The sequence below is a fragment of the Protopterus annectens genome, chromosome 4.part1 (assembly GCF_019279795.1).
Source record: "Protopterus annectens isolate FY-2018-M chromosome 4.part1, PAN1.0, whole genome shotgun sequence".
NCBI lineage: Eukaryota > Metazoa > Chordata > Ceratodontiformes > Protopteridae > Protopterus > Protopterus annectens.
This window is the reverse complement of record NC_056734.1, coordinates 458,929,762-458,956,485: the sequence shown is the minus strand read 5'-3', so window position 1 is coordinate 458,956,485 and position 26,724 is coordinate 458,929,762. Positions and strand designations below refer to the sequence as shown.

Sequence of the window (26,724 nt, the reverse complement as noted above, 5' to 3'; positions counted from 1 at the left end):
TGTGGTTGGACTAGTCTTACACAACTGCATAAATGAACAGTTTAGAAGCAGAACTATACAGTGTTCATCCAGTTAATGAAAACAGTTCTGATTAACATTTTGCTGCAAGAAAAAGGAGGGATGGGAGGGAGGGAGGGAGGGAGGGAAGAAGGACTACAGAAAAAAAGAAGATGGGAATCATATGATTACTGAATGCAATAAAAAAGAAAGCAATGAGTATATTGCTGGGGGAGTTAAAATGTATGCAGTGTGTTGTAAAATGACTGCACATGTCTTGGAAATGACAGCAGGAGACACAGTTCTGTAGCTTTCACATTGTTGATGTAGTCTGAAGAAATGTGAGTTGTTATGATCTTTGATCAAAGTAGTAAAAAACTGTAAAATTATAAGAATATGTTTTGTTTATCATATTATCAACAGACTCATAAGGTTGACAGTGTTCAACATTGTTCTCTTAGATTTTCAACACAGGGCAAGATTCAGAGACTTTCTCTCAACCCATGCAAAGTGCCCAACGTGATAATGAGAAATTGTGATTCAGAAACATGGTACCACAAAAGAGAAGTACCTCATTAGCAACTTATTACCATATGTTTGAAATGAACACTGCACTGCTAAACCTGACTTCATTAGTGTTCTCTTTTGCAGCCATGCATCATGTTAGCAAAGGTACCCACTACACACACACACACACACACACACACACACACACACACACACACACACACACACACACACACACACACACACACACACACACAGGGAGGATAAACCAACTCTGCACAGAACCCTGGGAACCAAACCAGAGAAACAACCTCTGTGCAGCAGTAACATTTCAGAACTGTGCCAACCCAGAGGCACATTCCAACTCTCCATTCAAGAGTTTGGTCACTTAAAAGTAACTTTAGCCTTTATATAAAAAGGTCATTAGTGAGATGGCTTGAAATAATCCATATATTATTAGTTTCCTGCTGAAATACTGAAAATGTAAAATCCACACGGCTAGCTATGTTACATTACAAGCAGTTTGGTATATGGTTAGCTTGCTGGTGAAACAAGCCTAACAATTCTGCCATTATTATAAAGATTATAACAATATTGTTATGTTCAATGATCTTGAATGGCAATTGCATGATAGTGCTAAATCTGTACAGCTAAAATCCATGTTAGTAGTTGGAGAGCCACCCGCTGTGTCGACAATGTTAGTACTGGGATTGAGAGACTGGCTGCAACCCAGTTGTCATTATCGAAGAATTTGGCTATGGGAGTGAACAGGGATGGGAATATGTAGAAATTGAATGGAAGCATGTATTATTATTGTTTCATTTGAAAACTGCACTTTATATCTGAAGAGGGTGGTTTTCAAATTTCAGTGACTAGCCGTAATAGCCAAAACACCCATCATAGTCACTAGTATAGCCAATGACCTTTAATGACCTTGAAGTTTTAATTTGTTAAATCTAGAGCTGCAATCAATGAGGACTACCTTTTGATTTGAATGACGGAGATGGAAAGTTGTGGCTGTATCTGCTGGTCTGGTCATCTGTATTTACAGTTTTGGAAGAAAATGCTTCAGACTCCAGAGGCTGATGCCCTCTGCCTTCTCCTAGATCCATTTTCTAATCCTAGACTCAAATTAAGTCAAATACTGAATACAAAGTGTAGGAGCACCACAGAGTATGTTTAGTTAAGTAAGTACAACAATATGATATATGGTTCTTGTTTTCTTCTCTGTTTAGAAATTGTCACTTTCAGCATTATTCTACATCAAAGACTTTACAAAATGCAAGTTGTCAAATAATATTTTCTGCTATATATCCATAGCTTCATAGTGACCTTGCCTATCTATTACTTGTCACTTTTATTGTTGTATCATTTCATTCACGCAGAAAAGCACATCAGAATTTCTGGTTTGCTTACCTCGTAATATTTGCCCTGGTACCAGCAGCCGCAGTCAGCGACATTAACACAAGTGCTTCCACTAAGTACAAATCCAGTGTCACACTCACAAGCCTCTACACAAGGCTTACTGCAGTTATGTGGTGCAAACTGATCCAGGCATGTTGCAGGACAGGCACTTGAACAGGGTTCATAATGACTATTATCTGGACATGGCTTTGCTGTAAGGTAAAACACAAAGACATTGTATTATCTATTCAGTTTAGCAGACAATGGAACATTGTATTACTGAAAAAAATTATCGCAATACATACGACAAAATGTGGAGTTTTTCCAGGGAGGAATGATCACTCCAGCCTTTTGACAAGCATCTGCATAACTTTGTAATGAATCACACAGAGTATCTTGGCTTCCATTTAGTGCACAAAGATCAAAGACACAGCTCTCAAAGAAGCTGTTTGGACTGACCACATGTAGGCAGTTTGCAAATGGACCCTCTTTGCTAGTTATCAGACCACAATAGCTGCTACTCTCATACTTGTCTTCAACTTCTGGTAGACATGGTTCTGGTGGTTCTGGATCCTTACAGTTAGGATCACCATCTGACACTTTCCAGCTGTTTCCTAGGTCTGTAGAATTTGCTGCTTGGGATCCATCAGGTTTCATGAAATCATCAGCTCTCAGCTTGTTGTAGTTTCCACATATTCCACAAGTCTGATTAAAGTATGTGCTGGGCACTTTCACTTCAGCTGTGTGGTCAGAATCATAATAAACTGAGAGCAGGAAGTCTGTTTCTAGCAGCACATAGTTTCCACTTCTTTTAACAGTGACTGCACCTCCTACAAGTGTTACAGGAAGCGTTCTCCAGGTGTTGTCAACCTAGTTGTTAAAAGAAAAAGAAACAATGCAGTAACAGACATAAGCATCAATCTTAGTTCATCTGAAAACAACATAGCCCTAGTCCTCCCTCTGTAACACTACAGCAATTAATTCATTTGAAATCATCAATTGTATTCCTCTGCAGAAATTATAAATCTTTTAGATTCCCAGAATCACCTAATCCTTTTCCTGCATTTGCACTTTTTTATATAGTACAAGCAAATTTTAAGATGAAACTGAAATTTTATCTGGTGCTGAGTAGCTTTTAGTATATCTGCATACTTACCATGTAACTAAATAGAACATATGATATAGGCGTACTATGTACGGTATGATAACAACGATAGTCCGTGAATGACTTTATTACCTAATAGTCTCAAAAATACGTGAATACGCAAATTTATATCTAAAAAAATCAGGATGTGTCTTTATTTGAGTATCCAATAAAGATATACTGTCTTTAAGCTCCTCATTCATTAAGATGTAATTAGTTTTCATAATTTCAATTAACTCCAAGCCTTGTTTATTAAATAGCTTTAATAAATTCAGATGAAATGAAGAATTAGGGACTAAACCAGTGGGGTATTGCCATACCCTAAGTCCCTTAGGTACTATTTGCAGTCTTAGACATTCATTAAAATAATCGATTTCCAATGAAAGTTTCTTATATTTAAGCAGGATGTGGACTATTGTTGTTGCCTGCTTTTTCGTTTCTTGGAGTTTCTGTGGTTTTCTTCGTTATATGTACAGTATGATGTTAACTGCTTCCTACTTTCTCCTACAATATGCCCTGCATTCACTCATTTTCTTTAGCTAGAGATTTTTTCAGTAACTGCAACATTCTTTGCCTGCACATGCATTTTGATCTCACCAGTATAGCCAAGACTAAAAGGACCAGTTACAGCACTCGGGTATACAATGCCAAGGTTGATAACATCATTATTAAACCATTGTTCTTCTTCTCTAGCATACTGACAACATAACACATTATGTGAAAAAAATCTGTCCCTTGCCAACACCATATGTAATAACAGAAATCATATTTTCGAGGCTTCCCATGCAAATTACATAATTTATTAATTACTTATTGAATAAAAGAAAACTTCCTTGAGTAGATGCTGACTAGTTTTTAGGATATCTTAACTCCCCATTCCAAGAAAACTTGCGCAAGTTGGAATTTTACTCTTCTGCCTAACCTCACAAATTTTAATCATTCACATTGTTGTCATAGTTGACACTACTTTGCCTTTCTATTTTATCTGTTATATTTCATCCTGCTGCGTTATATTCTATTTGTAAGGAACTGTGTTAAGGACTTTATTGCTTTCCATCCTAACTTGCTGCAATGCTATAGTGTGTCAGTAATGATATTATGTGTTTCCAACTTACTGTTTCCCATGATTATGTGTTTGCACTAATATTTAACTTGTATTCTGTCGTGGTGTTATTGGTACAATTTGATGTGACCATTAACTTTTCCTGACTGCATCATAACTTAGAAATGGTTCATTGGACCATTTATGATCAAGATTAACTAGGTGAATAAATACACCATCCTACTCTTTTATTTTCCTATCCAGTGGTGTCACTCATTTCCAAAAAGTTTCTAAAGGTTCAAAATTAAAAATACAGTGCATACTATTTGCTTACCCTTCTACTGAGCCAAGCTAATGGTTGTTCTGAAACATTGCTGTCATATTTGAAGAATACTATTGGGCTTTCCGTTCCCTTTAATGCAACCTCAGTAGTGCAATAGCCAAAGTAAAAATAAAGATACATGGATTAATCCTTCTCTTTTGTGACTGCATTAAAATCATTAGCTTCTCTCAGGCTACAGTTCAGGTTTTCAGTGATATCTTACATTACTTTCTCAAGCATGCACTCTTTGAGACAAATCAGTGAAAATAGGATAGTTATAGGTTCCTAGGTTCATAGGTAGGTACTAGGCTATTGGCCCTAGGGCCTATACAAGCCTAGCCAAAAAGGTACCCTGGCGTTCGCCACCCAAGAAAATTATTTTCCTGTGCCCCTGTCAAGCAGAACCACAGAAGTGATCCTCAGGGTGAAGTTCTTATTACCCATCCAATCATCAAGATTTTTCTTGAAGAGTGCTAATGAGGAGCTCTGTTTGACATAGATATGTAGTCTGTTCCAGAGTATGGGAAGTCTCTGAGGCAGGAATCTATCCCTCCAGCATGTTCTGTTTATTGTGGTGACAAGGTTTAGGTCCCTAGAACGTGTAGCTTGGAAGGATTGGGATTTCTTTAAGTGGAGCATGTCCAACAGCTCTGGGTTTGACATAGCTTTGTATGTTAGGCAGAGATCACCTCTGAGTAGGCGATATACGAAGGACTAAAGCTGGAGTTTTTTGAGACGGTCTGCATAGGGCATCTGTTTTAGGCCAGTAATCCTCTTTGTGAGGTATTTCTGCGGCCTTTCCAGTTGTTGTAGATGTCTTGTGAGGTACATACCAAAAGGGGCATTGTACTCTATAATGGGTCTAATGAGTGATGAGTAGAGGGGAACAATGACCTCTTTTTTTCTGGATGAGAAACCTCTTGTGATGAGGTGTGCCACACAGAAGGATTTAATGACCACTGTGGCAATGTGATTATCAAAGGATAAACTACTGTCCACCTGTGTCTCAAGGTCTCTTATCACACTTTTGGTGTTAAGTAGACTACCACCTATGTGGCAGTTCATGGGTACAGAATTTTTACCAAAGGGGATGGCAATGCACTTTTTGGCATTGAGCTTGAGACCATGGCTTTGACACCAGGCATCTGTCTCAGTGAGGCCCTTTTGTAGGATGTCCACATCATTAGGAGTTTCGAATATGGCTCCTAGTTTGCAGGCATCTGCAAATTTAGTTAGCCAAAGACCTTCTGGGTTAGCCTGTACTTCACAGAAGTAGATACCAAACAGGAGAGGTCCCAGGACTGAACCCTATGTTACTCCACTTGTCAATGGTTTGAAGTCTGATTTGCAGTCTGCTCCTTTCACAGTGTGGGTTCTGTCAGTAAGCCAGTTGGCTACCCATCTTGTGACATAGGCATTTATACCTAGTTTAGTGAGTTTATCTATAATTCCAGAGTGGGGGATGGTGATGAATGCCTTGGCGAGCTCTAGATAGGCTATGTGAACCACATTACCCTCATCTATGGCTTTGGTGACTGCTTCAAAAAAGTCTATCAGGTTTAGGAGACATGATCTGCCTTTTATAAACCCGAACTGTGTGGGGTCCAGAGTTTGGAGATCTCCAATGTCTTTGTTTATGAGTTCCATGATGATACGTTCCATGGCCTTGCAGACCAGGCTCGTCAGGCTAATGGGGCGGCAGTACCCGGGGTCTGTTGTGGCCCCCCCTTTGTGGAGTGGGATAACAGCCGTGGTGCCCCATTCAATGGGCACAAAGTCTGAGGTGAGGCTATGATTGAACATGGTACTTAGGTGGGGTGCCAGTTCATTCTGTAGTTCATGTAGAAGGCAGCCTGGGATGTTGGCTTTGGAGAGTGAGATTTTTAACTGTGCAGCCGTGATTACAGGAACTTTGCATTCTTCCGGTATAAAGATGGGCCCCTTTAGGGGGTGAGACGGGGGGGTAAAGTTAGTACTGAACCTATCTGCCAGGATGTTGGCAATATCAGTTGGTTCTGTATATTTAGTGTCATTGTGCTGTAACTCAGAGCAGATCTGAGTGTTGCCATTGAGATTCTTGACATAGCTATAGAATGTTTTGTGGTTGTCTTTAGAATCAGTGGCAATTTTGTTTTCATAACTGGCCTTGGAGGATTTTATGAGGGATCTCAGCTTCTTACTGAGGCTGACCAGGGAGATCCTCCAATCATGGGATTTTACTCTTTTTTGCAACAGTTTCTTTCATCTGTTGTAGAGTTTGTTAATGGCAGAAGACCACCAGATTGGCTTCCCTTTTTATAGGATAGGATCTTGGTTCTCTTAGGGAGAGCACGGACCATGCACTCATGTAAGTGCTTATAGAGTACGTTTGTGTAGGATTCAGCAGTTGTACCTCTATTGTCCATCTGCATGGGTGTCGTGAAGTTGGCTTTGGAGAAATTTTTTACAGTTGTTTTCCTAATGGGGGGTGGGAGCGGGATGCGGATGTCTAGGGTGATTAGCTTGTGGTCGGATCTGACCAATGTGGAGCTGACCTCTGGTTGGAACACCGGTCACCCATGTTGGTGATGACCAGGTCTAGGATATTGCTGCCCCTTACATCATTACCTCTAAGGCTTTGATAGCAATAAAACAATTATTTTGCTTCACTTATTCTAGTTATAAAAATTTAGTTTTACAGCCAATATAAGTTTTCGAACTAACTGCAGACTAACATGCCATTCTTTTAAAGGCTGACTGTAGACAAAAATCTATTTTTCTACATTAAAAAGCATTTTCTTCCCTTTAACCCATTCCTAGATATGTCATTTCTTCACATTCCTTTTCTGAAACTGTTTTGGCAGTTTTTATTTTGTCTATTAGATTTCATTAAAATCAATATAAAGTGCAATAAATTATTATAACTATCAGTTCAGACTCGTGTCGAGTTTTATTATTTCAGACATAAAAATAATTGGTAACCATATTATGAAACAGAAAAATGAAAAAAGAAAACTTTTTTCGAAGAGAGAAAAAGTTTAAACAACACTCAAAACTAAAATGTGAAAGCAACTATTTTTGAATGCATTAATAAGTATGCTAGCATATATTGCTTTTACATATTAAAATGTAGAATTAAAATGGGAAGTTTCAAATGTTGATTTTATCATTCACAGAATGCATTATTATTATTATACGTTTCTTTATAATGCACCATTGATAAAAGATAAATAGGACCTTGATATGTTTCTATACAATGTGATGCAAGAGCAATGCAAAAACTACCAATTTGCTTCTTCAAAAGTGTCAGGCAAAAATATTTTGCAAAACCTTGAAACCTGAAAATCTTGACAGAATTTAGTAATGCATGTTCCCATTTTACTTGCAATTTTTCTATTTTGTTTTGCACCCCCAGCATACATTATGTTAATTTAAAATAATTACACATTTTATATTGAGTCAGAAAAGCTGTGAGAAAAGTAATATATGAAATCAGTTTCAAAGCAAAGAAGAGATCACAGTAGTTTTCTTAAAAAAGAGATCACAGTAGCAACATAATTCAGTATAATTTTCTTTTGGATCTCATATAAGTCTAAGAAAATCACAAATTAAAATAGGAGTCAGGAATGCTTCTAATATGTCCTGTCAATTTACAGATTAATGAAGAATTGACTTACTGATCACAATTAGTTCAAAACTCAATCCAAAAAAAATTATATAAACTTTTTTAAGGTGCAATGCTGCCTGCATTTCCCTGTGGATTAAAATTTCTGTTCCTCCAGTTTATATTTACAAATTATATGTCTGTATCAACAGGAAGAAAAGGAACATCTTTGAAAAGAAGTGAAACAGTATTGAAACACTCCAATTATACTATACAGCAGTGATTTCTTACAGAAAACAACAGGTGAGGAATTCAGCGTCAGTGTGCTAAATATAACCAGGTGGACTCTTGTCCATCTTGCAATCGATGAGGTGAAGGGAAGCCATCAGGAATAAATGTGTTGCATTTTACCATAAGATTATAAACCACTATACATGGAATGTACTTCTGTTATTGTACTGTAATACTGAATTTATTTATGTATTTTGTTTTATATACGTTTACTAGGAAAGTCCAGCTGGGCTGAAAAGGTCCATTTTCAGTGGAAGCCCATGGAGATAAGCTTCAATAACTAGATAATAATAAATATAAACTGCATATTATCTAAAAAAATTACATAACACTAAGTATGGAATAACATTGGACATAGTTCATACATTAAACGCTATTGCATAAAATAATATTATAAGTAATCATCATCTTCTTTTGGCTGTTCCCGTTAAGGGTCGCCACAGCAGATCACCTGTTTCCATTTCCTCCTGTCCTCCACATCTAAATAATATTATAAGTAATAATATGGGCTTATTATTTTTTGAAGGACTATAACGCAATCTTTGAAATAAAAAAGTTCCTCAAATGTTGCCCATCCAGCCAAGGTTCTTTATCTAAACTAATCAGAATATCTTAGAAGTAAATAACCTTTGATAGTTTCCTTTTGTTAAATTGCTTTACTAATATATAAAACCTCCTTGATTCAATTTTCCTGTTATAGCTATTTAGTTGTACACAGAAAACCAATTGTATTTTTCCATGTGCTTTCCCCCCTCCATTCCTGTCCACCACCAGCACTTCAACCATGAGCTGTATAACTCTCTGCCCTCCAATACCGCTCACCCCATACACCTGCCAAGAGGGGGAAAGTGCCATCTAGAGGGATGCATCATCAAATTAGTCATGGAAGGAGTTCTACATTTGTCTCTGACATGTAGCCATGTATCTTTGAGGGGGAGGAACTTGAAGGTCTGGATTTACCCCTCAAAACTTAGACCATCCATGTTTCATGACTGAATGTTAAATGTTCCTATTATGGGGAAATACTCAATATTGTCATCCCTCTCCAACCACACCATGATAACATTTTCTTTAGGACACTACCCTAATCCTTGGAAGTAGATATAAGCACCTATATCACTGTGAGGCCTACTATATCTTTCCCCAAGTATGGTTATATATATATATATATATATATATATATATATATATATGTGTGTGTGTGTGTGTGTGTGTGTGTGTATGTATATGTATATATATATATATATATATATATATATATATATATATATATATATATATATATACATACAGTGGATATAAAATGTTTACACACCCTGTTAAAGTGCTAGGTTTTTCTGATATCAAAAAAATGAGACCACAATAAATAATTTCAAAACTTTTCCCACCTATAAAGTGACCTATGACCTGTATAATTCAATTGAAAAACAAAAAAATAAAAAATGTACAATAAGCCAGTTGCATAAGTGTGCACATCATTAAGCTAATACTTTTTTGAAGCACCTTTTTATTTAATTACAGCATTCAGTCTTCTTGGGTACACACCCACCATCAATTAAAGAGACTCTGATTAACCCCAAATAAAGTTCAGCTGTCCTAGTAGGATTTTCCTGACATTTACTCAGTTGCCTGCTACATCAAAAGCCATGGTTTACAGACAGCTTACAAAGCATTAAAGGGATCTCATTGTTGAAAGGTATCAGTCAGAAGAAGGGTACAAAAACATTTCCACAGCATTGGATATACCATGGAACACAGTGAAGACAGTCATCAAAAAGTGGAGAAAATATGGGACAACAATTGCAAAGAACTGGACGTCCTTCCAAAACTGATGAAAAGACAAGACAAAAACTGGTCGGGGAGGCTGCCAAGAGACCTACAGCAACACTGAAGGAAATGCAGGACTTTCTGGCAAGTACTGGTTGTGTACTACATGTGACAACAATCTCCCTTACTCTTCAAATGTCTGCGTTATAGGGTAGGGTTGCTAGATGGAAACCTTTTCTTACACAGAAAAACATCCAGGCCATTCTAAAATTTACAAAACAATACATCAAGTCTCCCAAAAGCATGTGGGAAAATGTGTTATGGTCTGAGAAACCAAGGTTGAACTTTTTGGCCACAATTCCAAAAGGTATGTTTGGTGCAAAAACAACACTTCGCATCACCAAAAGAACACCATCCCCACAGTGAAGCATGGTGGTGGTGGTAGTATCATGCTTTGGGGGTTGCTTTTCTTCAGCTGGAACTGGGGCTTTAGTCAAGGTGGAGGGAATTATGAGCAGATCCAAATATCAGTCACCTTTGGCCCAAAACCTCCTGGCATCTGCTAGAAAGCTGAAGATTAAGAGGAATTTCACCATTCAGCATGAAAATGACCCCAAGCATACATCCAAATCAACAAAATAATGGCTTTACCAGAAGAAAATTAAAGTTTTAGAATGGTCCAGCCAGAGCCCAGACCTAAATCCAATAGAAAATCTGTGGGGTGACCTGAAGAGTGCTGTGCACAAGAGATGCCCTTGCAATCTAACAGATTTGGAGCACTTTTGCAAGGAAGAGAGGGCAAATATTGGCAAGTCAAGATGTGTCATAGACTACTACCCAAGAAGTCTGAATATTAATTAAATCAAATGGTGCTTCAACAAAGTATTAGTTTAAGGGTGTGCACACTTATGCAACCAGCTTATTGTATATACATATATATATATATATATATATATATATATATATATATATATATATATATATATATATATATATATATACTTTCCCCTAACAGATCTGTTTGTTTTTCTATAGAATTATATAGGTTATAGGTCATATTAAAGGTGGGAAAAGTTTTGAAATGATTTATAGTGGTCTCATTTTTTTATATCACAAAAATCTGTCATTTTAACAGGGGTGTGTAAACTTTTTATATCTACTGTATATATATATATATATATATATATATATATATATATATTTATAGATTAACTTCATAACACTGAAAGCTCAAAACACTGAAACCAAAACACTGAAACTTCAAAATCTTGAAAACTCAAAACATTGAAAACACATATCAAACATATACTGAGTTTAAACAACATAAATCATAGCACTTTCACCCACACCCCCTGCTACTTATATATCTATATCTATATATATATATATATATATATATATATAAATGTATATTTCAACTCCAAGATTGCACTTCACTACACTAAGTGCAATCTTGGAGTTGATATATTTAAGTAGCAGGGGATGTGAGGGGGGGGGGGGTGCTATGATTTATGTTGTTTAAACTCAGTATATGTATGATATGTGTTTTTAGTGTTTGGAGTTTCAGTGTTTTGAAGTTTCAGTGTTTTGGTCTTCTATATTAAGAAGTTTTCTTATTTTCAGTGTTTTGAGCTTTCAGTGTTATGACATGAATCCATATATATATATATATATATATATATATATATATATATATATATATATATGTATATATATATATATATATATATATATATATATATATATATATATATATATATAGCTGGATACATATATACATATATAATATATAGCTAGATACACACACACACACACACACACACACACACACACACACATATATATATATATATATATATATATATATATATATATAGTTTCACTTTATAATCCCAAAATACTGAAATATCAGAATTCAATATCTCAAGACTGTAAAGCTGAAAACTTCAAAATCCGAAACCCCAAAAGCATGAAATTTATAATTGCGACTGCCCACATACACACTCCACACACAGTCACACATACACCTTCCTCCCTACACTACAAACCAACACAACAAAATAAACACACATGCAGACCCTACAAATAAGCAGGGGACAAGCCCCCCTGCAACCCCTATGTGTACTAACTATGTGTACTAACTCCAAAGGTCGCACTAAAAACACAAACACACAAAAACCACCAATACATATTCTACACTCCCCCTGTACAAACACACATCACATGCATACAAATACCACCACTCTCAACACTTACGTACTCACAATCTTACCTACCTACCCTAACCCACACCTCAAAACTCCAAACACACTCACATACACTAAAATCCCTACCTAAAACCCCTACTAAAACATCACTTACCTGATTCTCCAGCTGCATCTACAGACCAGACCGCGTATTACGAACACAGGGAATCCCATTTCACTTGTGCACATCCACAACCACAGATTCGACATTTCTACATTCTGCACTTTCATGCAAGTGCAGTTTTGACACTTCAGTCTCGAGCTACTGAAGTTCGATATTTCAGTAGTTCGAGATTCTGAAGTGTAACCATAAACACACACACACACACACACACACACACACACTCACACACACACATATATATATATATATATATATATATCTATGTATATATATATATATATATATATATATATATATATATAAATATATATATGGATTCACTTCATAACACTGAAACTTCAAAATACTGAAAATGACAAAACTTCATAATACTGAAGACCAAAATACTGAAAGCTCAAAATACTGAATACTCAAAACACTGAAACTCAAAATACTGAAACACATACGTAAACTCAGCAAACAACATAAATCATAGCAATTTGTACCAAATATATGCAGGGGGCCCCTGCACCCACCTGCTAATTATATATATCTACTCAAGATTGCACTTAACTACACTATGTGCAATCTTGGAGTTGATATATTTAATTAGCAGGAGGTGGGGGGGCTAGGCTCATGGGGGTGCAGAGGGGCTTGCCCCCCCTGCATATATTTGGTAGAAATTGTTATGATTTATGTTGTTTAAGCTGAGTTTACGCATAATATGTGTTTTCAGTATTTTGAGTTTCAGTATTTTGATATTTCAATGTTATGAAGTGAATCCATATATATATATAGATAGATAGATATCTTAAACTATATATCAGAGCTATATCTACCAAGGTGCCCTCTGCCTATCCCCATATTGTAACCATTTAATATTTTAAGCAGAAGAAAAAAAATAGCTTATTGCTTTCAACATTTTAACTATCAGCTTGCTACATCTGATACCACATATGGAGTGTTAAAGCACATCAGTGCTTGTATTACTGACCAAGTGGTTTCTCACAGTTGTGCCCACTATTACCTTGTGCCCCCTTAGCCTCACCATAGCTATGCTTCTGCTCAATATCATAAACAAAGACACACGTATATCTTTCTATACAGCACCTTATGAATGGTCTAGCTGATAAACTATAACTTTGAAAGAAGGAGGCTATTATATACATTTCAGTAGCTGGAATTCTATTCCCGTTTCTCCCTTTGCCTTTTTGTGTTTATAATGGCTTAATATGATAAAAATAAGATTATAATATTTAGCTTTATATAACATTTTGTTGGAAGCAATGAAATTGTTAGAGAAATATGTAATAATTTAGGTAATACAATAATCTTACTCAGAAATAATCTATCTTCATAAGTAAATTTTATTCTACAAGAAATAACTTTTTAAAATTGGTAATGCGATCACCATAATTTTCTTTAATCTTGTCTGTTAAATCTGCTTTTGTAATAATTCCTAAATATATTAATTGCTGACTTTCCCATTTATAATGATACTACTTGACTATATTAGGCTTTAGCTGCTAATTCTGTTAATAAATTACTGATTTTATTCATATTCCATTTTAAAGATTTCTAAATTCTTATACTATATAATTTATATATTTATTACAATTATCTGTCTTTTTTAGGATTTAGTTTTTAACACTATCCTAAATTCAAAACCTTTAATACTGAGGTATAATATAATGGTATTGGCTATACGTTCTAGCAGTAAATAAAAAGTGAAATAATTAATGAATGTCTTTGGGTGTTGTCTTTTGTAAGCATCATTTCAGTATAAAATATACCACTTGTTACATGTTTTAGAACTAAGATATAACTCGTTTGAGGTGCTACTGTAAATGACTAGCATATACACTTTCTATTACTTTTAAACATAGGACCGGTCAATATAACCAAATGTTCTCTCAGTTTCTAGACTTAGAGAGGTGCATAGTGAGAGATGGTTATTTTTTAATGCTTCCCTGGGATTGTCTTCTTAATATAAATTAATAATTTCTGGTAATCTAGCATTAAAAATGGGCACTGAGATTTTTATTCTACTTGTCACAATGGATAAGACATTATGATTTATATTTAATTGAGACATGAGCCGATATGAATTATAGTGAAGTGATCCTTTTTCTTGTTTTAAAATAAGAACTGCATTGAAAAAAGTATTCTATGACAGGAGAATTTTATTTTTTGCAAATGTTGTTAGACGTATCTTGTAGAATATTAAGGATTTTCTGGTGTAGTAACTTTCACATTTCTGGGATAGACCCATCTTGAAATGAAACCTTATATTAAACTGAAGAATAACGTATAAAAATGCAACTTAAGTATTGTTTTTCTCATCTGTTGTCTGCATCTGACTTTGCAGATTCTCTATACAATATTTTGGCTTTGTGTGGAATCTCATGTTAGTGCCTTCTGGTATTCATGATACAATTGGTTGAATTAATTTGATTCCCTTTAGTTGAGATAAGTCAATAAGTAGAGGAAAGGTCGCTATACTGAATACATTTCCAGTGTTCCAACTACAGAGGCAATTTGATTTCTTAAGGAATTTTACTACTTCTAAGTACAGTCAATTTAATTAAGCATATACTGTTAATTACAAAAGACCATCTTCATATCTCATCTAGAATCTAGAATCAAGTACAATAACAGCATATAGACTCAGGGAAATGGAGCAATGTGAAATGTGATTGGGGAGTTAGTGAAGGACAAATTGTTTATGGACCACACATAGGAAAGTTGTACTTTTTTCTGCTAATCAGTATATTTTTACTCAGACTTTACATTGTGGTAGTTAAATTCTAGGACAAAGGAGAACAGGTAATCAGTAGCAAAGTGTCTGGTTTTAGCACACTAGTAGTTATAAAAAGCTGCACTGAAGGTATTGCCTCACTGCTTATAAGTATAAAAAAAACTGCACCACAGTAAACAAATCTGCACTTACCAAAACTCTACTAGTTTCTCGCTTAACCATTGTAACCCGATGTCCATAGACATCCACATGGATCTTTTGAATGTAAGACACTGAAGGATTTCCTCTGTGCTCATTTTTAGCTTCCACATTGAAGTACGGTAGTGAAGTAGCATTTGTACAGAGTTTGGCCCAAGTGTATGTGCAGATACCCATGAAGTGGTGAGTCTCCTTGTCAAATGTACTATAATGCGGATCGCCCCAGACTCTGCATATCCCGTATGTGAATGGATAACATCCAGGAACTCCATTTTTTATGCCACAGTAATGGCCTGTTGGACAGGAGGCAGGGAAACATTCCAGCTTACTACCTGCAGAAGGGCAGCGACACTTGGTTGAGCAGCTGTCATCAGTCCAGAACTCTGATCCCACTGGGTAATGCTTTCCATCCTGCCAACAACCACACTGAGTGCTGGGTACACATTGGTCATGGTAGAGCATATATCCGCTGTTACATATACAACCTTCGACACAAGGCAGACTGCAGGATGATGGGGAATTTGGATTTGCACAGGTAGCTGGACAGGCATGACCACAATGTTCATAATGACTGTTTGGTTTACATGGCAAAGCTATAATGATAAAAGATTATGTGATTAGCATGGCATTGTGTTCTCCTGAAAAGTTATTACACAATGTTGCAATAATGTCATAGTCATATCACAAAAAGTTATATAATGCTGCACTCCTTCATTGTATGATTAGCGTTACAGATTATAACACAGCAGAAACCATAGACAGAGCCTATCAAATTTCATTATTGCTGTATTTGAGCAATTTGGCCTGACTGACAGAATTCAGATTACTAACTTAAAAACTTTCAAAGGAAGCACACTACCAATCTGTTTGTTACTTCTTCATGTCTTTTTTCCTGAAAAGTGTCCTTCTTTCACATCAGTATAGTAAATATAAATTAACATTCTAACAGTGGTAAAACTCAGAAAAAATGCAATTTCCAGGGTGATATTTCCAGTTCTTGACATTAAGAAACTGTTGTACTCAAGGCAGGAAAATTTTTCTACAGAAATACACATGCTCTGTACGACGGAGGTAACAATTACTTCTTGGAGGAGGCAAGGATAGTACAAACTAAGTGAGGAGACTTTTCAAGTCTTTCTTCATTCTCAGACTCTGAAAAAATGAATTTATTAGTTAAAGAAACAAATTAAATGATAAAAAGGTTTATTAAGAGAGAAGATGTAATTGAACATCTTTGACTTAGCATGGCTGACAAGCTTATTTGAGTGATGGACTGAAATATTTCTGTCTTTGCTGAAACGTCTAATTATTTAAGGATGTTCATTAAAATATATACCAAAAAAGACAACAGTAGTGAGTGCAATGAAGTGTTCATCTCTTCTGCTGTACACTACAGTGCACTAACTGCTTACCTAACCCTGCTATGACCTTCTCTTATAACTTCTGTTATTTCTAGAGTCCAGTTAAAGGGTACCGGTAGAGCTTGCAGAGTCCCCTGATTTTGGATTTGGGATTGTCTGTTAAATACTGCTCATTATATTTTCTTCATTGTGTTTCCAAACTGCTTGATAACCATTTGTTCCAGAGCTGTAACTAGAATGGGACAAAGAGGGGGGATGCCTTACATGCAAGCTATTAATGGCTCAACTAGCAGGTGTCGATGGTGTGGGGGACCATTGGTTTATGAAGGCACAAGGATATTTTGGCTTCATAAATGAATGACAGCATTGCATTTGTGGTCACAGTTGATGTGCTGAAGCCCTCAGTGCAGAAGCACTTCAGATGACCTTCTTACTTTTGTTTAATTTGAGGGGGCACTAGTTTGGGGAACTGCTCAGGGCCCCTGTTAAACTAGCAATGGTTCTGTTTGTCTCTGTTGATGTAGTCACTATTGGCGTAGCTGCTGCTAAGTGTGAATACTGAGTGATTGTGTTAGATTATACCTATGACAGGATGGACTAAGTCAGACTTTTTTTACATGCTGCATATGTGCCCTTTGTGACTATTGCTTTGGTCAACTGCAGGGCCAAACTAATCTTGAAAGGAATGCTCTCAGTTACATCTGTAGTTGTGCCCCTCCATCTTCACCTTCCAAGAAACCACAGGGAAAAAAAGAGAGAAGGACAAAGAAAAAGAGTAAGGGAAGAGAAAAGTAGGCCATGAAACTCTTATTATGGATGAACTGGGGCCAAAGGTCCCAAAATAGTCACCCTCTCAGTTCAACTTATGAATCTGATTCCAGTACCACATCTGTACTGATCACAGCTTTATAAGCTTCAGTGTCAGAGCCAGTTAGGTCTCCACTTTGGGATATTCTAAACCCATTTCTGTGGCCCTGGAGTCAGGTCAGCTCTACTTTGCCATTGTGGCTATCAGTCCAGCTCCCTCCCCTAATCAGATCTGGTGTTCTCCCTTTAGTATCCTTGAGGTATGAATTTCTCTACTCCAGCCCAGTAAGCTGTCTTCAATGTTCTCTTCTGCTAGGTCTTCAAGGTCCACTAGGAATATCAAGAAATCTGACTGGAACATGAACATGCAGGTCTCTTATACCCTTATATCCCCATTTCATCCTTATCTCATCTTGTGCTCCCCTCACTTATTGCTGTTTATTCATCCTACCTCCTTCTTCTCTTTGCATCTCTCACAGTTCTCTCCTTTCTACTCTTGTTCCCTCTACATGCCTCTGTCTCCAGTTCTCTGTCCTCTCCCCTTGGTATCCTTTCCTGCAACTATTCTCCCTTACCTCTACCTCATTATATAATGACATGCTGCTTTCCTTGTAGCATAAACAATCACAGTCATTATGACTACATCTTATCCAAAAAACTTTGTTAAGCATGATTCCATTTTTCCATCCTTATTTTGACTTTCTAAACTGCTTCTTGAACTAAATGGTGTAGCATATTTTTGCATCTGTAAATTTGTATATGTTTTATATCTGTAAATATATTTTGTTCATTTACCATGTGAACCTATTCACCAAGGCTGTGTCTGCAAATGGTCCATTGAGATGGGTGCACTACAGTGGTAAGCAAATACAACACAAATGTTACTGAGAACCTTTTTGAAAGCTCAGATGTTCACTTGGATCATTCACTCTCCCTTACCTCCTAAGATGGAGACAGTTGCCTTTCCGGCACCTTCTCTAGTGGCTAATTAACTGGTCCAACAATCTGCAGCAGTGACCCTGGATCTGATGCTCACCTGTGTTGCCCTTGCATCTGTGCCAATAACTTTACTGGCTTAAGCAATGAACTCCACTTTAATGTATTCAACTGTGATAACATCAGAACTATCTGCATCCAGTAGCCATAAAATCAAGTCTGTGGACTAGGGGTGGGATCAACTCTGATGTTATCATAGCTGCTTTTGGGTGCATGCATCCTTGAGCTTAGCTCTGGTCTCAGTGGTAGACTCATTTGGGCTGATGGCAGGTCTGCAGACTGAAGGGGTCTCTTCACAGTTGTCCAGCCTCAGCTTCGGCATGCAAGAATATGGAGAGGATTTTCTCAGTCAGAGACTAGGTGATCAAATATGGTGTCAGATATGTCCAGGTCTTCTTGTCCTTCTAGTATCTGTATGTCTCATAATCTTGTCCAGGACCTGCCTACATCCACAGGCTTTGGGTAGCCCTGGGATAGGGCTCTCCTACTGCTTTCTTGTCCCCAACAGTTTCTATCTGCAAGGAAGGACACCAGAAGAGTGTAAGAGGAAATACTTGGATTCCCATTAGGAATCCCAGTCCAAAGATTCTAACATTTATGAAGAGGAAGAGTCTTCAAAACCACCAAGGAGAATGCCTTCTTTTGTGGTTTCCTGGAATTTATGAGACAAGAAATTGGACTACCTAAGCCCCTTCCCTGGAGGGGTTGTCCTTTCTCAAAACCTTTTCTGTAGACCCATCCTTGTCTTAGGTAGCCTGGGTGTACAGCTGTAATTTTGTGGACTGGTTTAAGGTGTCCTTTCTTAATGCCCCTTTTGACTGGTGCTTTATTTGCCCAAGGTTAAAGGTATACTGACTAGGAGTGAGCAAGAGAGCAAGACTTTGTCTGCCATGGGAGTGTGTCTTTCCACTACTCAGAAGAACTTCTCAAGAAAGCAGACGGGAAAAGCTGTTCTTCCACAAATCCAAATGACAACGGTTTTCACAGGAGAGTTCTGGTGAAGGTACCCTTGAGTCAGTCGAATTTCATGGAAACTGTTCTAGGGCAAGGGATGATCTGCAGCATCAGGGCATCAGAGGACCTTTTTTTAATAAGTCCTTTTAGTGGTGCTGAAAATTTGCCTGACTGCTGCACACTGGAGACAGTCAAGTGATGCTTGGCTCTCCATCCCCAAGCTTGAAAGGCCACCATGTCAGATGCCTGAATCTTGACAGTCATTTCCAGATGCTACACCATTCCCTTTCAGTTTACCCCATTTTGAGACAAAAGTCCCTTCCAAACATGCCACCCATTCAATGAAGGGAAGCAACAGCAGACATCTGAAAGCTGCTCATGAAATGAGTCATCCAAACGATCCCACCAGACCAGAGAGGATTCAGGGATTAAGACTCTTTTTAGTGACAAAGAAAAATAAGGATCTCAGGCTCATTTTAGACCTCAACAAATTAAACATTTTCATAAAACAGACCAAGTTCCGGATGGTGACGCTGCAGTCCATTCCACCTATACTGAGGTAGACTGCAAAGATGGGCGCTTTCACATAAAGGTAGCAAGGTATTCCAAGAGGTTTCTGCACTTCAGGATGGGAGACCATCACTACCAGTTCTGAGCACTGCTGTTTTTCCTTAGCACAACTCCCCAGGTATTCAACAAGTGCAAAATAGTTATGGCAGCCTTGCACAGGTTGCAGGGAATAGTGGTTGTCCCTGCCTGAATGACTGTCTCCTTACAGTGACTTAATAAGGGCATAGTTGCATCAGACAAGAGACTTCTTGCTCCAGCTGTGCCTGTCCTTGGGCATTACAGCTAATTTCAAAAAGTCCAGTATAGAATCTGTCCATACTCTAGAGTTTACAGGATGTCATCTGGACACCACCAATCAAATTGCCAGGCTACCCCTCTCTATATTATTATCCCTATGACTTCAAGTCAATCTAGTTTTGTTACTTCAGAGGCCACCAGCTTTCTTTGCCTTTCATCTTCTCAGTCTCATGGCCACGGCAGTCTCTCTTGTCCCTCTAGCTAAGTTTTTCATGAGGGTTCTTTAGTGTATTTTATCAATCCAGTGGTCACTTAGAACTCACCCTATGAATTTTCTTGTTCATTTTACTGGTGCTTGCCATCTTCACAGCTCTTGGTGGCTGATGTTGGATCAGGTTTCTGTAGGTCATCTTTTTGTTTTTCCTCAGCGCAAGGCCACGTTGACCACTGACACTTACCTGCTGGAATGGGGGGCATTTTGAAAGGAAGATAGCTCAAGATATCTGGACCTAGTCAGAGGTCCATATTCATCTCAATATTTTGGAGATATTGCTTGCCTTTCAGGACTGCCTCCCCAAATGCATGACTACTATTCAGACTGACAGCATGGTGATTTGGTACATAAGCAAGGAGGAATCCAGTCTTATCCTCTATGTCGAGAGACTATGAGGTGTGTCAATAGATGATGTCCTTGCAATGTTTTTTCTGATATCAACTCATATCTCCAGAGAAATCCAACATTCTACTGGACAATCTGAGCAGGGGCATTCTTATGCCTCATGAATAGTCCCGCAATCCATCAGTGGCAGCACACATTTTGAGCCACTGGGGCCAGCCATGCTGCAATCTCTTTTCACCCCCCTTCATCACTAAATACAGCAGCTTTTTTTCTCTGATCAGCCCCCATGGACAGTCACCAGAGAATGTTCTAATGCACCCAAATCTGAAATCCCTCAGGTTTCCAGAGATCCCAGGCTTTCTAAGAGAGTTGTGCATTTCCTTTCCTTTTCTCACAAGCTCTCTACTAGAAAGGTTTATGGTAGTAAGTAGAAAAAAATGCTATTTGAGCAACTTCTAAGGGTCTGGATCCCTTTTCTGCTCCATTGGATATAATTTTAGATTTTCTAACTGGTCTTTTGTTCAGCCTGGGGTCAGCTACTCTATTAAGAAAACTCAGCTGACAGATGTTTCAAATTTCCACGTGGGTCATGACCATATGCTAGTCACTTACCTGAGATTATCTAAAGCATGTTAAAGGGTAACTTTCTGGTGAGACCTCCAATAAGGAATGCAGTTGCTCCTTAAGATTTGCTTCTTCTACTCCAGGCCTTCACCAGGACTGGCTGCTACTGTGACTTACAGTACACTTCACGTACAACAATCTTCTTAGTGGCACTCACTTCTAGAGGGTTTGGACTCAATAGCAAAATGAGCTTGATATAATAATACCTGTTCTTCTAAAATGATTTCTCAGGAAAGTCAGTATATAACGGCAGACAATATTGTCTCACTTACAGCTCCTTTGTGGCTGTACTGGGTGACAAGTGTTAAAAATATATATAGTAGTTCCATAAGGCATGCTTGTTGTTTGTCTGACTTTTTTACTGTCAAGCATATGCAGAATTCTTTATACTTTGCTCTTGAATATTTTGAGTCATCTGTGTTGCAGGAAAAATGTGGTGGCGCACAATGGTTGCTGATGCAATCTGCCTTTATTTCCCTAAATATTTTATGTGTCGTAGTTTGCAGCTTCATGCCTGGACATGAGCTAAGAGAACATTTACAGATAAGTGAGAGTGAGAGGCAGGAGGTAGGACAGATTAGCATAAAAAATTATGTCTAACTTATAACCAAAGTATGAACGTTCAGAAGAAATACAAACAATATGAGATACGTACGGCAGAAGGTTTGGTTCCTCCATGGATGGATTATGACCCCTTTTGATTGACAAGCATCAGCATATGCCTGAAGGTTGCTACAGAGGGCACCACTGTCCATGTTAAGTTCACACAGGTCATAGGCACAGTCGTCGAAGTAATCCTTTGGGTCAATGACAGAGTGACACTGTTTGAAGGGCCCATTTGTATCTGTAATAATTCCACAGTAACTGTTGCTCTCAATCTTTTGTTTCTCAGCTTCAGTGCAGTTAGGGTTATAATCATGGCCTGGTGTACAACTGCCAAAAACAAGCAAAATAATTTTATATTAAAATTGTAATTGACAACCACACAGCCCAAAGGGCAGTGGGAAGTAGTACTTTATATAAATACAATGCAAATGCACTCTGTACTAAATTCAGCAACAGTAAAGTGAACTTTTACCTTGTGTCATTGTAGACCTGCCAGCTGTTGCCCAAGCTGTTTGAATCCTTTTCCATCCCTCCATCTGGATTCAGGAAGTCATCTGCCTTGTTTCCATTGTAGTTTCCACATATACCACACACGTGACCTTCAAACTTACTGGGTAGGGTAATCTCAGCTCTGTGGTTTCCATCATATTTCACTCTCAGTCCAAAATCTGAAGTAAGCATCACATATTGCCCACTAATAATGATGTTAACTCCTGGACTCAGTGTCAGTGGGAAGAGCTGAACTTGTCCATTGACCTAAAAACAAAAATATTTTCCACAATAACTTGCATTTAAAGTCCAGTTTATGTATTCTTATCTGTGACTATACAGTATATTTATGTAATTTATGCTATTGTTTGTAAAATGTTAGACAACATTTATTTGAATAGCTAAAATAAAAGAATGGAATGAAAGAATAAATAAACAAATAATCAAATTTAATTTCCAGAGGAAATAATTTGTTACTTCTGCTGGCAGAGACTGGAATATGGGTTAATAACTCATCCAGGTAAAGGCAAATTTCTAAATTGAAATTTAGATGTAAAAATCACTGCAACCTTTAACAAGAATTTCAAGGAGTTCATTGTCAGCTATGTAACACGAGGTATTTTACCCTCATTGATTCTGACCTGTAGAATTTATTTATGAGATCACGTTACAGGAAGTAAATGCCAAAAACACAGCAGTCTTCTATGTAATTTTAACATCTCAGTATAGCTCTAATATTTCAAGTCTACTCAACATTAGCTATTAGCAGCTGGACAGCTTTGAATTATTTTTCTCTCCTATCAGTATCATTAAATATGCAAGCAAAAAGACTGACAAAGTAGCATTATCAGAGAAGTAACACCTTCTTAGTGGTGTCATGATTTCCGACACCACTGATGAAGGGACTTACCAACCCAGGAAGGGTATTTTTCCTTGATGCTGCCTATTCTGAAGGGCATTATCAAACTTAGAGAATGGGCTAGCAGCTAAATTGTTTGCTATTTTTTTTTACTATATGCTGTTTTATATTTTTGATATAAAACAGATCTTCAGCCTAATGGTTCAAACTAGCCATTAAATATGTAAATTGTTGTTGGAGGAAGTATTTGATATTCAAAATATTAATTATATAAGTATTTAATATCTACACACACACCCGCACAAGCATGCGTGTGTATGCACACACGCACGCACACACGCACACACACACACACACACACACACACACACACACACACACGCACACACGCGCACACACACACACACCACATATTCAAAAGCAAAGTCAGACAGAATCACAAGAAACACACACACATATACACACATTGAGAAGCAATGACAATTCTCACCCCTACTCACACAGACACATGCACAGGAGTTACAGCCCCCTGACTGACTAAATATACCTCTAATGTCTCGTGATCAAATGAATAAGAATACATCACAGAATGCAAGGTGTGGTATCCCATCCCCCATCCCTGATTTTGCTTTATTGTTTTGCCTTGTGCCTCAGAATATATTTGATTTGGTGGTATATCACTAAGGATTAATGTCAGTCAGTAATGCTGGACATTAAAGTTTCACACTAATTCTTGTTTATACAATGTATGGTGGTGGACGTGATTACTATCAATCAATAATACCAAACATTTGAGTTTCTCACTTCTTACTGTTTAAGTAATGCATGCTGATGGACAGCATTAAAGTCAGTCAGTAATACCAGAGATTAGAGTTTCATAAGAATTGCCTTCTGATAGACTTCTCAATGCAGTCAGTGCTGTCACTGTCTCTCTCTCTCTCTCTCTCTTTCTCACACTCTCTCTTTTTCACAGGCATGCCCATGTGAACACACATTTTTACTGTTTTTCTTTCTTTTTTTTTTTATTTTATGCTTAATAAACAGTAAAACTAGTTAGTGAATGTAAACAATGGCAGTTGTTTGCTTTTTTGCATGCTTTTAATATGCTGCTGTGAAGCAGCAAATTTGTTTTTTATTTTTCCTGGGCATGGCCTGTGCATTAACACCCTTCCATTCAGGGTGAACATGTATGCTTTGCACATCACTGTTAAAACCTTAAACTTTTATTTTTTATAAAACATTACGTCAAAAATCGAAGGAAACGTATATTACTTACCAATATGAAGGGAATGGAAAATGTTTCAGAAAAATAAACTGAGAAAAGTTTTCAGATACTCTGAGGGAAAATAAGAACAACAAAGAAAACAGTCCACAGTTCACTTACAAAGCACAGTCCACTTAAGTAACTTACAATTATTGAGAAAAATTGTGATGTTGCAAACCACTGCAGTGGAAGTATTTAAGTGCTTAACTTGATTATGGCATAGCACTAGTGTACCCTCTAATCCCTGATCCAAACCAATACCTGAGTCCAAGTTCAATGAAATCCTGTGTTTTCCCTTCAAAAATGTAATGTATGATCTCATCCCAAAGATTCATTCAATACAACCATTTGGGTCTCAGAAGCACAGATGAGTTCAGTCACATGTTCAGAACATAGTCTGGATAGTTTGCTTTGTGAATGACTGGACTTCATGTTTTGAAATGGTGTGGCTTGTTTCAGATTTCTGGTTACTGCTTTTATAGAAAACAGAAAATTTCAGTAAGAGATTTTTTGCAAAGTAAGGAGTTTAAGTTATAGTAAACAAGAACATTTCTTCTGCTGCCACCACCATCTTTCTCAGTGAAACTCTTGCTGTAATTGCGTCAGGACCCTCTGGGAAATTATAAAGGCATATGCAACCCAGATGTATTCCTAACCTCATAATAGTGTGTGTGCGTGTGTGTGTGTGTGTGTGTGTGTGTGTGTGTGTGTGTGTGTGTGTGTGTATGTGTGTATATATATATATATATATATATATGTGTGTGTGTGTGTGTGTGTGTGTGTGTGTGTGTGTGTGTGTGTGTGTGTGTGTGTGTGTGTGTGTGTGTGTGTGTGTGTGTGTGTTTGTGTGTGTATATATTTCTATGTGTTTGTGTGTGTGTGTATACATTATGTGCATATATATCTAATACTGCCCATGATTTGGGGGGGGGGTCAATGCTTGAAGTAAGCCCTAACATGGACTGCTTCTGCTGACAGCATGATCTGTAGAATCACTGTAGTTGGCCATATCCATGTCCATGATGAAAGCAAATTTGGATTTTGGGGGAGCAGTTTATGCTAACTAGCCACATGCTGTCTCCCAGAAATACTGTGTGAATTAGTGTGTCTAGCTGTGTTAATGACCGCGAGTGAAACATCTTGTTCCTCCACTGTCAATGGAGGAGGCTGTTAAAGGTAAGATCAGAGAAGTGTCTCCGAGGTTCATAGTTATAGTTCACAGTGAAGTTAAGTTGAATTATCTTGCTCATATGACACGTTTTAAGAGGGACTTAATAAAGGATCATACCAAGTCCCTATTGAGTAACTTATCTAAAGGCATCAGCAAGTCAGTGGAGTCCGATCTGTCTACCCTCCAGTCTATCTCTAACATACCCATGCATCTACTTTCCAGTGCAGCTGATGATATATTTAGGGCTGCAGGCATTGCCATATCTATCTGCCAACATGAATGGATGTGTCTGTGCAACTTCATAGAAGGCTTCATGACATCTTTTACTAATGCCCCTTTCTATGGTTCAACTCTATTCTAAATGAAGGTAAAAGAAATTGTCACCAGGAGTGAACAGGATGGCAAGACTCCACTACACAAAGGACCATTTCATATACCCAAAACGGCGGGGGGGGGGGGTTTGCAAATCCCAGGAACTTAGCCAAAATGATCAAGTGGACAGAGCCCCCCCAGGGCAGAAAGACTAGAATTTTAATGGATGTCACCTAAGAGGCAGAGCCAGGCCACAGAATTAGGGGTTTTGTATCCCTATCACTAAGGGGGTTGCTTGGCTGCTGCACTCTCCAGACAGTTTGGGGGTGCTTATCCATGCATCTTCTAGCCTTGTAGGCCATCATGTAAGATCCGTGGGTGCAGAAGATAATCACCAGAGGCTAAATTATTCCCTTTGTTTCCCCTCCACAGAAAGAGAAAAGAATTTCCGATGCATCATCCAGATAATGTACCATAATCTTGATCTGATGAA

The 26,724-nt window shown here is 37.6% G+C and overlaps 1 protein-coding gene across 1 annotated transcript in view; it reads right to left on the bottom strand.

Moving 5' to 3' along the window:
• The window catches only part of LOC122801223 (IgGFc-binding protein-like), a 691,109-nt gene that overhangs the window by 291,495 nt on the left and 372,890 nt on the right, over positions 1-26,724 (bottom strand). The window contains exons 38-42 of the mRNA XM_044070776.1: positions 22,609-22,892; positions 22,186-22,463; positions 15,357-15,955; positions 2,214-2,778; positions 1,921-2,120 (exon numbers count right to left, since the gene is read on the bottom strand). Coding sequence (XP_043926711.1) covers positions 1,921-2,120; positions 2,214-2,778; positions 15,357-15,955; positions 22,186-22,463; positions 22,609-22,892 — 1,926 coding nt within the window. The remainder of the gene's footprint in view (positions 1-1,920; positions 2,121-2,213; positions 2,779-15,356; positions 15,956-22,185; positions 22,464-22,608; positions 22,893-26,724) is intronic.